General features: G+C 34.2%; 3 protein-coding genes across 4 annotated transcripts; 1 reads left to right on the top strand and 2 right to left on the bottom strand.

Annotated features, from left to right (window-relative positions):
- Window positions 1-3,648: 3,648 nt before the first annotated feature.
- Window positions 3,649-5,552, bottom strand: Bm10560 (Uncharacterized protein; the record flags this gene model as incomplete). The annotated part of the gene is made up of 5 exons (XM_001901620.2): window positions 3,649-3,903; window positions 4,387-4,617; window positions 4,846-5,005; window positions 5,160-5,255; window positions 5,371-5,552. 5 exons carry the CDS (start codon window positions 5,550-5,552, stop codon window positions 3,649-3,651), a joined length of 924 nt encoding a protein of 307 aa, XP_001901655.2.
- Window positions 5,553-8,158: 2,606 nt separating this feature from the next.
- Window positions 8,159-9,713, top strand: Bma-tbcb-1 (Uncharacterized protein; the record flags this gene model as incomplete). The annotated part of the gene is made up of 6 exons (XM_043082052.1): window positions 8,159-8,257; window positions 8,515-8,644; window positions 8,833-8,877; window positions 8,952-9,034; window positions 9,308-9,462; window positions 9,626-9,713. The coding sequence occupies 6 exons, from the start codon at window positions 8,159-8,161 to the stop codon at window positions 9,711-9,713; spliced, it is 600 nt and encodes a 199-aa protein (XP_042937986.1).
- Window positions 9,714-10,988: 1,275 nt separating this feature from the next.
- On the bottom strand, window positions 10,989-12,628 carry Bma-pcm-1.2 (Uncharacterized protein; the record flags this gene model as incomplete). 2 transcript variants are annotated; one of them, XM_043082050.1, is made up of 5 exons in its annotated part: window positions 10,989-11,168; window positions 11,359-11,562; window positions 11,771-11,875; window positions 12,125-12,261; window positions 12,574-12,628. In XM_043082050.1, the coding sequence occupies 5 exons, from the start codon at window positions 12,626-12,628 to the stop codon at window positions 10,989-10,991; spliced, it is 681 nt and encodes a 226-aa protein (XP_042937984.1). The 2 variants fall into 2 exon arrangements, with proteins under 2 accessions (XP_042937984.1, XP_042937985.1); XM_043082051.1 differs by lacking the exon at window positions 12,574-12,628 and having other exon boundaries at window positions 12,125-12,229.
- Window positions 12,629-13,164: the final 536 nt, after the last annotated feature.

Here is a 13,164-nt window from a genome sequence, read left to right as displayed (position 1 = left end):
CCAACGGAAAATTTAGAACAGGTATATGGTATTGCCCAACTAGTTTAACCTTCCTTCAACAAATCAACTGATTAAGAATTACCCTGCAACAAAATGTAAAAACATACATGAATGTATACAGACAGACATCTCCAGTCTACAACCAAAAACTCAACATTTTTGCTTTACGTGAATTTGCATTTAAACATGAAATATACATTTGCTGAAGGAAGATAATAGATCCAAATGTACTTAACGGTTCAGTTCTATCTTCATTCGCTTTCTTACTACCGCTCCTACTCTATACTACCAAAAGGATAACATAAGCTAACACCAATCTCACTCCGAAAAGATATGGTGCCACTGGTGGACTAATGCCTTAACCAAGTGAACCCAAATGTGCAATAAAGTTGCCCACAAACCCTTCTTCAGCAATACGAAGCATTTCAACTGCATCGCGCTGTTTTACACATCATCATCAAAACCGATGATAAGAAAATCATAAACCTTTCTACCAGAAATAATGTCTAGCGACCTGTCGGTGAAAAAATCGATCGCTTCAGAAGGACCAAAAATTAGATTCAATTCTTCGCAGACCCAATCAAACCCTAACCCCCTCCCATTCCCACTTTACAAATGACATTTTATGACCACAGAAATACTGGTGAGATTTCATACTGTTGTGTGTTATACACACAAACAGAACCAATTATTTCAAAATTCAAACTTTTTACTTTCATTCAAAAAGTGAAAATCACAAAGAAAAATGTATACAATTAATTACTGCAAAAATAATAAACATTAATTAACAAAGGCCAAAATAATAGATCATTTCTCAATTGGAATTAACGAGAGGTTAGAACGAAAAGTTGAATTTAATGGACTTCACAACTGAATGTACAATGCGACAGAAAATTATTGTAAATTTAAAGTTTAGTAATATTACCTAGAAGTACTTATAAATATATGAATTTATGATACAGGAATACATAAGGAAATATTATCCTTACTGAAAGTAAAGTCCAAACTTTGAAATATTGTGGGAAGGACGAAAGAACTCACAATTACATTGCATACAATATGAATGTCAGAATATTAAAACAATGAGGAGGTCATTCGGAAGTCAAATGACGTCTAATTAAAACGAGTACATTGAAAAAAAAAAACCAAGTCTGGATTCAGAATGACAATAAAAAAGCTTTCCCATCTTATTACAACTTTATAATTATACGCCGACAATATAGACTTACAACTACTAATGGACGATAAACTCCTTCACTTCTTATTTATCTTGTTAAAAGTAAAAATTTGAACTGGAGTTATTTCAAAATTTCAAAGATTCAAAAAATACTGGGTAAAAAAGTAATGTATACAACGCTTAAATTAATGATCAATCGATAAGAAATTTAAGGAGAGAACGAGACATCAATATACCTGGACCTGACAGAAAAGTACAAATGGATATATATATGATTTTGATCCCTTGCAGACAAGGCTTAAACTCAAAGGGGATAAAAATTGTAGGGAATTCACAGTGGAAGAAATGGTTTTCTTTGAAGTTGTGTTCGAACTATTATTTGAACAAGTTAATAAAAGAACTATGATGAATGCAAAATACTTTACTACAAGCAATAATGGGGAATCAATAAGGGAATTAAATTATTAGTGCAGCAAACTTATACATACATTGAGTATTTGACCATTATACATCTCAAAACACATACAATATCACAATGATTATTCAGTAAGTTATCTACTGCACATATTAGCCATAAAACAAAAAAAAAAAAAAAAAAAAACTTAGGAAAAGAAGTCCTCTTTGGCAATCCTAACGAGATTGACAAAGAGGAAATAAACGAAAATTTCATTCCAAACCACAACAGCTAATTGCGATACCAAATGAAAAATGAACTGATAACACTTTGTAAAACAATATAATATATGGAATGGAATAAAACAAACCTAGAACAGAAAAAATAAATGAATAAATTAATGAAAAATGAATGTATGATAAAGCTGCACCAAAACTCGTTTTTATTGATACAAATAAAAAATCAAGTGGAGATTTGGATCCGATTATTAAAGTTCGAAGAAGTAAGAATTTGGATGGGAAAATAAATTTCCTGGATAAAACATAATGACTGCAAAGGATGAGAATGACCTAATTCAAAGTTCATCCCACACTACAAATGAATGCATAGATGACAAGGAATATGTTCAGTTTAATCACAGAGATGTTTTTTGCTAAACTCCACATTTCCACAAAAAATTAGAGGCATGAAAGAGGGACAGATGAAGACTCTTATAATATGTCTAACTTTAAGAAACAAAAAGCAAATAAAATGCGTAATGCAAAACACATAGCCGACAGTTTAATAAGCACAGCTAATGAGATGCCCACCAATAAAAACTAATTTTTCAATTTTTTACTAAAACAGTAAAGAAAATTTCCAGTCTTATATACTTGAATAGTAACATATACAATCCTTTCATCTAGTTAATAAAAGAATTTTACTGCACTGGAACGCAGAATGAAACATCAAACGAAATCAAAAGCTCATGTCATGCTACTCACTATTCATTAAACAGCATTACACAAAATATAATAACTAGTTAAAATGTACTCAGTACTCAACGTTTTAAGCAAACGCACTTTTTGAATCAGAGAAACCCCAAAATATGAATAAATATTTTAAAACCTTCTCCCACAGCAATTCCCATATTTTTGATAAAATAATGGAAATGAATGGAACACAAAAACTGTGAACTAAAATTGTTAAATTATGACTGTAGAAGATAAAACAACCTAAATAAATAAAATTATGTAGAGCAGTGTGGTGAAGCAACAGAAAAACAGGAAGAACTGAAGTGAGCCTGTATGATGCTTTCTTACACTAATTACAAAAATTTCACCCAAAAAAAGAACCAACATGATCTCTGAAATGAAAGGAAATCATCTTCGTGATAGCAGCATAACCAGTCAGTTAGTCATTTGATCCCGTCTTTTTACCGCAAAGACTTTTCTACAGGTCTAATGAACACACTTGAGGAAACGAAAAGAAGCACAAAGTCAAAAGGGAAGCCTAATGACAGAAAAGGTGAGAAACGGAAGTATGTCTAAACTTAACTTTTAAATTAAAGAAAAAGGAAAAAAGGTATTCATAGAAATTTGTCGGTGGAAATTCCCTAAAAATTTTATATCATGAGAAGGTAAGAGAATAGGATAAAACTGATTTCAAACACAACAAAAATGCAAGTCGAGGCTTCGATGTGCACTGATCGGTCTGCATAATATGTGTGCTTAGAAATTCCATATAAAAAAAAAAAAAAACTTTTTCTTCAGGAGAAAAAAAATGCTTTTCATCATTTACCTACTTATCCGTCAATCGATTCTGCAAACGAGATCTTAACACCTGTAAATCAATATACAACAGCGAGATTGCAATAAGCGGGGAATAGAGTAATGATACGAGTTTATAATAAATCAAAACATAAAAAAAATATTCACTGGACAGAATTTAGTCTGATAGAACAATGGAATGAGCTCCTCAGCTGGAAAATGGAACTAAATACAATAAAATCTAGGATGTTTAGAAATAAGAAAGATCAATACAACCTATTAATATAACCAATTCCCAAAAATCATGTATGTGGAACCAAATGAAGAATTCAGGCCTGAGAGACTAACTGATTGTTGAGATGATATGAAGGCAAGTGAAACATGTTCATTATTTCCGCTCGTGTCAGATTGCAGTTGGTGAGTGGATTGTAATTTTCATCTTCCCAAGCACACAACATTTCCAAATAATCGTCGACGAATGCAGACGAATCCGTCGACTCCGAATTGCTCCAGCTGTTCCCCGTGCTAAACAAGTCGCTGTTGCTCGTCAAAGTAAACAAATTATGATCACATTTTTCCGAACCCTGAAATTGTGTTTTTGATAATTTACCAATTCATAATAATGTGAGATTCCGAATAGAATTTTTTGTACTTTAGAGTTCTTAAAAATGAAATACAAAGAAGAAGAGACATATCCAATGTCTTTATTTACATGCTTCATCAAATTTCAATCGAATTTCATGAAATATATCCAGGATAATGTTTAAATACAAATGATCACCCGAAGTTTTAATAAGCGACATCAACTACCTATGCACAGAAATCTTTGACCAAAAACTGTTCGAATATTTAACAATTCTAATGCTTATCAGCTACTTTTATCAATAACATCAGATATTCTTCAAAAAGAACAAAAAGAAAAGCGATTATTTTTAATGGTCAAAGACCATTAAAATTAAACTTTTCCTTCCGTCATTTTACTAACATCTACTTACACTAGTTACGGAATTCACTTGATACTGGTAATAAGTACAAAAAGGCATAAACATCATGTTGGACAACTATACCTGCACCGTATTTTTACTTGTATTAACTAGAGTTCCCCATGGCCAATCATAACCCAAACTGCACGGATTATTGTCGTTGCTGATACTACAACTGAAATCTGAGATCTGCTCTTCCCAGTTTCCGTCTTCAAATTCATTTGTCTCCAGCATTTCCACATCATTATCGATTGCTTCGTTTCCTCTCTCTGTCAGACTATCGCACAAAAAAACATCACATGTATCAAGATCTCGCTATAAAGAAACTCACAATGCTGAAGCGTTTTTAAATGAACTTGACACTATCCAACAATATAATAAATAGTAATTAGTAATAAATACCAATAATTAGTAGTAACAAAAATAATGACAAATTGATAAATAATAATGACAATAATACAATTCTAAATAATCATTTCTTGCTAGAATTGTACTGAGTCACCAACATCACAAAAACACCGAACAAATTACATAAAAATGAACCTGCAGAGATTTCATCGTATTATAGATAAGGAGTGACTTGCGCAGAGATACTGCAACGTTTGACGCGTTCATTGTCTGAATTTTTGAGATAGAAAGATCGAGAATTGCTCGCCGACGTTCGTTCAAACTAACCGACTCGTTCATCAACGGCAAAATTGAGCTGAAAAAAGAAAGAATCAGGTGGACGGGATGAGCAATAACAAAAAAAAATTGCCCAAATGGAAATATTTGAAGTTTGTCGCAATCACCCATGTCCGTTCTAGAAGAACTGATAGGAAAAATATGCACTTTGAAATAATTCGAACAAAAAAAACCTTGCATCAAGACCAGAAGATCCATCGGAATGGATACAAGGGCTGTTCAAACAAGCATCATTTTCCGAATCCATTTCCAACGCCGAATAATCTACACTGTAAATAAAAAAGCTATAGATCGGTCAAAACCTCCTGATCCAACCTCCTCCCAACAACGAAGAAAGCACAGTAGTCTTTATTTGCAAAAAAAAGGACTCGAGAAAGAACGAACCACGATTGTTCCAGCTCGGTAGACGAACTGCTGTTACCGGAAGAAGGGAATGAACGGACATAAGTGTTACTATTCAACAAGGACACTGAAGTTGAGAAGACGTCACATGTTCGATCATCAAGCTCCCGTCCATCTGAAGATGATGAATAGCTAGACTGTGAGAGTGCAACTAACAGGATCATTTTTCAGCTGCTTAAAATGATGACTGAGCAACAGCAAAAGATCGTCTATACAAAATCTGCAAATTATTTGATTATACAGTGCAGATGACATTAAACTGAACTCCTGCAATGACTTGTGTCGGAGAAAAAAAATTAACAAAATTGAAACATAGATGAGAACAAAAATGAAATGTGAAATTCAAAGAATTTGTAACAACTTTAACCACATTTACATTTGAAAATCTGATTAACATTGACAATTACAAACACTATCAATGACAGTATTGGAAATGGACATTTTACTTATCGATCCCATTACTCCATTTCTCTCTACCAATAATCTTTCAAAAGTGCCGTCAGATGACAGTAATGCCTAACAAATGACAAAGCATCCTCAATCAATTCACCACTTCAGGGACACAACAACCAACATATTCATGGCATTCTTGCTCTCTTCTGCAATATGTGGTATGGAGCGAGAAACGGACAAGAAAGATGATGATAAAAGAGTACGAAAAATGTTAGCGTGGTTGGTAGTAACAAATGAAAGATTGATGCTGATCACACTGAAGGAGAGAGTTAAACGACAGGGATGCGAAATTAAATGGAGAAGCTCAACGATGCGTCTGTATATGTGTGTATGTATGTATGTATGTGTGTGTTGTATGTATATATGTATGTACATGTGTCCGTCCATCCACCTATACATCTATCTATCCATTGATAAGTTTTCACTGGATTTGATTGAAAGACGTATTGGATGAACTGAATGTTCACTTTTTCCTATCATCGGAGACTACTATTCACTATTATTTACGTCGCATGATGTAACAAAGTAAACGTAAGTATTTCATTAAGAACATCTAATGGAGTAGTGATGAACTGAGAAAATCATTGATGAGAAGTGATATAGGAGAATAGCTATTGCTGCTTTCACCAACCTAACCCCGCCAATATTACTCTGTCGAATCAGATTCTGAATGGTATTTGAATTTCAACTAGAAGGCACTTTTAACCTTTCAGATTTAAGCGATCTGCTCGCAACCACAAATACAAAAGACAGCTAAAATGAAGACCCGCAAGCATTTTTGCATAAATTCGAGAGCAGATAATAAGTGTTACTATCTCTGAAAATGCATGCAGAGACTTCGAACGCTTCTCTCTGCCTCACATCAGTTGGTTATCACAGCACTGAACAAGACAGACTAAAGGTCACCATAAACGGACAATACATCTAGAGATGCATAGTACTGCATGAACGATCTTTAGAGTGACTCATCGATCATCGCAAATGTCTGCTTACTGAAATCTGGTGAGACGATACTCACAAGAAAATGGCCTTGGAATTCATACAACAGATTCTGACTCTCTCATCATCTACCGCTTCTTTCAACATTACAAAGCGAACGATAGTGTATTCCAAAATAAATGATTCGAAATCTGAACCGTCTGCAGTAAAATAAAACACATCTTAATTTTATTTTAGAATCCATCGAAACGAAAAAAGATCGCTCATACAAATTTGGTATATAATTTCAAAATCATTTGTCGGACACATCTCGGACACTCTTATCCCGAGCGCAGTTATCTCTCTGGCTCTCAAAATGTATGTTCCGGTTGAGTAAGCGTTTAAAACACTATAAATATTACCAACAACCAAACGGTATTTACCAAAAATTAGGATCGTAAGCTTTTCACGCTTCGCTCTTGCATGAACCTTACCATACAAGGACTTTTTGGCTGAATCCAACCACTGTCAATCGCTTGCAAGTCTTTAGCTAGGGAATCACTTTATCTACTAATGTTGCTCTCTCTATAAACTACAACTTAACATCGTTTTTCGCTTTTAATAAAATTTTCTTCTTTGCAGATCAATAGATTTACAGGGAAAACCACACATTTGGCTATTAGTACTGAAAAAAAACTACTTCCAGTAATAAATATTAGTGGCCAATTCTCACCGTCGCATATCAGAACCCTTAATTTGTCACTTGTCATGTGTGATATCACTCATCTCTAATTAGCACACAAGTACATCTTACCAAGCAGTTCTATATTCCATCCATCACCTAGTTTACCTATCCATCTGCGTCAGATCAGAAGGACGATGAATAGGCACTTCATCGATAGTGTGCGAAACGAGCAGGGAAAGAGCTGAAATACTGAAACTGACGAGGACGAGGGATATTCCCTTCCTTGCACACTTGTTCACTTACATTATTAATGTCGGGTTCCGTGCTCTTTCTTTGTCTCCTTCTCAGAACTCTCTTCCTCCTATGATATTAATTTCCCCTGTTGTTCTCTTCAGTTCAACAATATTTCAAGTTATCATCTCCTTTTGTATTGTCATGGTGGTGAGGTTGCAGTAGCTACTGGACAATGTTGACCTTTTCTGGCGATTTTTCACCATTCATATTTTTTTTATAGGAGGACAAAGAGGGAGAAATTTTTCAGTGTGTTGTCTTCAAAGTTGATTAATATTCTTCCTGTTTATGGTAATGTCTCGCAGATGATTTGCATCACCTTAGTGAAGTATATTTCATAGGGTCGATTTTCGACATGATATTCGGCAGAGTGATAATCCATGAAGAACACGACACTCAGTTATACCTTTTTCAGAACTTAAAATGGCAACTAAAATCATTAACCTGACAGTCACTTCTGACTCACGACAGTACCCATACGAGAAGCGATATCCCTCTTCTATAACCCTTCTCGAACTGAAAGTTCGTCTTGCTTGTTATTTTCAAAAACTGATTATCTGAGTAGCTTGACTACACGATAAGGCGACCATCTCCGTGATGAAAACGATTTCATTGTTTTCACTTGATTCCATTTCCTAGGTCATTGCACTCTGTGTAGAATCATTTCCTATCTCGAGTAATTCCAGAATCAAAATCGGAAGTAAACAGTTAAATTGCATTACAAAGGGAAATTTTTACAAAATGTTATCTTTAGGATCCTATTGCTTTCTTCTTTTCAGGAAAAATTAGTGTTAGTTGTTGGTGGTTCGATTGAGTGCATGCGAACAGATTTGCGTGACAGGAATGGGGAATTTATATCATCGTTGACTGATGATCAGGCTACACTAGAGAAATTAGGCGTAACTGACGGTATATTTACTACTACAGTTTTCAAAAGAAGGAAATTTTTTCTTTTTTCACATCCTGTTTACGAAAGTGATTATATCAAATTTTTTTGTTTCTTGACAACTTCTCATAACTGTTATTTTCTGGAATGAAAATTCATGTTACGTTCACATCTGCTGGCAATCCTGTCAATTATGAAAATGTTTCGGCAGTTGAAAAATACACGATACCTGAGGAAAAGTATAACGAGCGCGAAGGTGACCAGTTTTTATTTTTGTTGTGGTCGGAAAATTTTTTTACTCTCGTTGAAGTTACCACCATTTTTGTTTAGACTCGGTGCGTGCGTGGAAGCGACGTTTGAAAATAAAGTATAATGCACTTGCTGCAGCCGAAAACGAAGCAAAGCAATTCAAGGTTTTCTACACTTCATTCATTTTAGTTGATATTGGGGAATCATCTTAATTAATAAATGCACTAGCGGTCTGCACTATTCAGTAAAAGTAAAATCATATGAATCACGTGTTTCTCATATGTTTCTTTTATAGCCTGAATATTATATTAGAATACATGTTATATAAACATCATAAATGTGGATGAGTCGAACGACTGACGAATAAAGAAAAGCATATCTGTATATCGGAAATATTCAAGTAAAAAAGGGAATAGCTTTGATAATATAAGTTCAAGATTGGTGATCGTTGTGTGGTACATGTATCGAATCAGAAAGAGCGAAAAGGAATCGTATCCTACATAGGATCAACAAAATTTAAAGATGGTTGTTGGATTGGTGTCACATATGATGAACCGTTTGGTAAGCACGACGGAAGTATTGATGGTGAAAGGTTGATATTTTATTTTTTTTAGCAATTAGCTTCCTGCAGAAAAACACATCCTTCTGTCTTAAACTGAGTTGTCTTATTTCATTTTCAAAATGTTGAATTCAAAGTTTTTCAGAAATTTCTTGAAAATCACATAATTTCAATATCGTAAGGGAAATTTTTATAGGTATTTCACTTGCCAAAATAATCATGGGGTATTTGTACGACCTCGCGATGTGAAGAAATGTGAGGACGAGGAAATGGAAGAAATATAAACACGGACACTGAATCCTCTTTTTCATTTCATTTGTTCCTGTAAGGTACTAGCAGAAAATTAATTAAGGTTATCTGATTTGATTATAACACTGATACCAAGAATTCCTTCCCATGCTTTAACTAAAGCAGTACTTTTTTTCAGATTACCAAGAAAATCTCACAAGCTTTTTGATGCATTTTGTCCTCTCAATCGAAGCTGATTGAAGCAAAGTATGATCTCGATTTAATTCGCACTGTTTCATATGTATGCATGCAAATTTTTCATTAAGATAAGTGTAAATTCTTTATTTATCCTTTAGAAGTCAGTGGTGTTTCCAGAAGGCGTTTTTACCAGGAAATAACATGAGAAATTGTGGCTCGTAATTACTGTATACCTGAAAACATTTGGAAAACAGCCTTCAAAATAGTTTGACAAGCAAAAATCTATACAAACAGCAACTGCAAATTCTAAATAGCAAGGAAGGAAAAGGCGAAGATTGAAGACTACAAAAATTTCTGGAAATGACTGTCATGACAAGGAAAACTACAGCAAATAATATGACCAGCTCAGCCCCACCTGCTATATTCACAGTGCTCAGACATCACCATATAAGCATAATCTGATGTACAAAAATTATGGTAGTCCAACTAATTTGTTTCCAAGATCAATATTTTCTTAGTTCTCTATAAATCTAAGCAAATGCCGGACTAGAGGAAATGTAGATGCTTAAGCAAGGACGTTATCGGTACTTAATCATTGAAATAAATCTAAAGGAAAGCTAAAGTTCAGTTTCCTGGACTAAAAATTTCCTAGTTAAATTTACAGATTTATTTTCATCCAGGAAATGAAACCGCAGTTTCCAGTTCGTTTTTAGACGTAATTGAAGTCATTTATTTTGCACTCAATTCCATACACTCGACGAAAAGAAAGTAAACCCTAATATTATGTATAAGCTAAACATAGATTACATAAGCATCCGATGATATAAAGACAACTTTGACATAAGCAATAAATGGATACATTCATACATGTACTTCTGCTGTCAAACCGTGCGAAGTAACATGTTGTATGCAAATAAATTACAAGTCAGGATCTCCCAAAATCTCACAAAGCAACAATTAAAGCAAAAATCAATACTGTTAATGACTTTCCAGAGAATGCGTTGTCTTATCTTCCAAACCGCATACATACATATATATATATATATATCTTTTCTAATAGCCCTGCAGAATTTGATATCAATTACCCCAGTTGACCAATAGATGTCTAAACTACGGACTAAAAAAAGAATTTGTTATTGATCCCGTCCAATTTGGTTCTCTTTGTTAGTGAGCGGCACATAAATTACACCCATCAGATCGTTCACCGTAACTTTACCTTTACCGTCTTTATCCACTTGTAAAAAGCGCTGATCACTATGTGCTGCACCAACCGGTATCAACATTCGTCCTCCTGCAGCTAACTGACTCAATAACTGAAATGAAATCTCCATTAGTAACAAAAAAGTATCGGTGAAAAGTTATGCTAATTAGTTGGTAAGTCAGCTACCTTGGTTAAGCCAATACAACCATTTAAAAAAGAAGTAAAAGCAGAAATATGGAACCAAATAAAGTAATGCTTTATTATTTAGATAAATTGCCAAGTCACGCGAGATGTAAAAAAACCTCATCAGGAACATTTGGTGCCGCAGCTCCGACATGAATTGCCTTATAAGGTGCGTACTGAGGATAGCCTTTGCGCCCATCCCCTTCAACGATTAGTACTCTTCCTTCCAGAAGATTCGCGTGATTTTTTTTAATATTTGTGATTGATAAATCCACTAGCTGTCTAATGTGTTCCACTCCAACGACTTTACCACTTGCACCAACCTGGAAAGAAACATTATACAGTTTATCAGATACCGAATTTTTCTAGCCTAGTTATAAAGCCAAGACTTAAAAAAAGTGATGATAACACAACAACAATGATTACATATTTGCCTATCTAAGAAATGATAAGTACCAACAAATTCGTAAAATCTAAATCAAAATATTCATCCTAATAACTAGAAACTTCAAAGCGCATTAACATCATCACCATGTATGCCATGCATGTTGTTAGATAACCAGAACCGGAACCAATATCAAGTGCTTTATCACCTTCTGTCAAATGATCTTTGAGTCGTTCAAGCGCAGCAGCATGCTGAAACACATACTAATATATTAAGTGATTTCAGTAAGCAGTAAAGTAAAGAAAGGATTAATATATCAGAGAATAAGCACAACATAAATTGTCTAAGCACTAATTTGGTTTTTATCATTTGCTTATAATGGCTATTTCAACAAATGACTATGATCCCTCATTTATGAGAAACTATGGACTCTTATTATAGTATGACTTATTTTATCTTCTATTACAATTCATCTGATACCTGATAAAAGATAAACCAACCATATGAGGAGCACTTATTGTTGCATTACAACCGATTGGTTCCGGATTGTCCAGATACGGATTTCGAGGACAAAAATCAGCTCGATCAACTCTCAACATGGTCATTTTAACTCGCTCATCTTTGAATAAGCCATTCCCTGAAAATACATTTGTTGTAATTTGTTTGCAGTAGTTTCTATACTTCATTTTAACTCAGATCTCCTTGTAATGACCAAATCCCTTCACATCTCAGTTTCGAAATCTAACAGCTTCATGTGAATCAGTGAAGCAAAAGTACCGTGTTTCGTGACAACCTTGAATAATAGATCAAAAATGGTTCAAATAAAAGTTTCATACGCAATGCAGATGGCATCACAAATGTTCAGAACAAACAGCGAAAAGTTAATAACTAGTCAATATAACTCTTAATTTCTCGAATTTCATTTCAAAAAAAACTTCAAACAACTAACTACGTAAATTCTCTACCAGTGAGGCATTTGATTCACCGTGCGAACGCCATGCCATACTTCTTTTCAAAAACAGTGCCAATATTGTTCAATCTCTGCTCTTCACAGATTCGTCTCACAACAGACTATAAAAAAAAGACTTCGCATGGATCACTATCATTCCTCTTCTGTTAATAGTTACTTTGTATCAACCGAAAGCTTAGTCCATGATGCCTCACAAAACTGACTCCTCCAAGTTTCTACCTAACATAAATCTCCTAACTGGGAAATACTTTACATTTCAATTTCGTTTCAATTTTCATCTCAATTTCGAATATGTAACTGCTTATAAGTAAAACATCTGTATCGACAACTTAGTCATCTGGAGAGAAAGAAAATCTGAGAACTTCATTTTCTAACATTTGATAAAGTGAAATGATCTTTGAGAAACTGTAGTAAGAACATTTGCGAAATAGTCAGTGTCTTCAGAAACGGCAGCGAAAACATGCTTACAACACTTAAAAAGAGAAGAGCATAGGATTTATTCGCGGTTAACGGAAATTAAACACCACTTTGAAGATTCATCAGTTTTTAATTATAGTTTCATAAAAGCCG

The sequence above is a fragment of the Brugia malayi genome (assembly GCF_000002995.4).
Source record: "Brugia malayi strain FR3 genome assembly, contig: Bm_v4_Chr4_scaffold_001, whole genome shotgun sequence".
Classification (NCBI taxonomy): Eukaryota; Metazoa; Nematoda; class Chromadorea; order Rhabditida; family Onchocercidae; genus Brugia; species Brugia malayi.
Note: the sequence above shows the minus strand (reverse complement) of the source record. Positions and strands in the feature narration are given on the sequence as shown.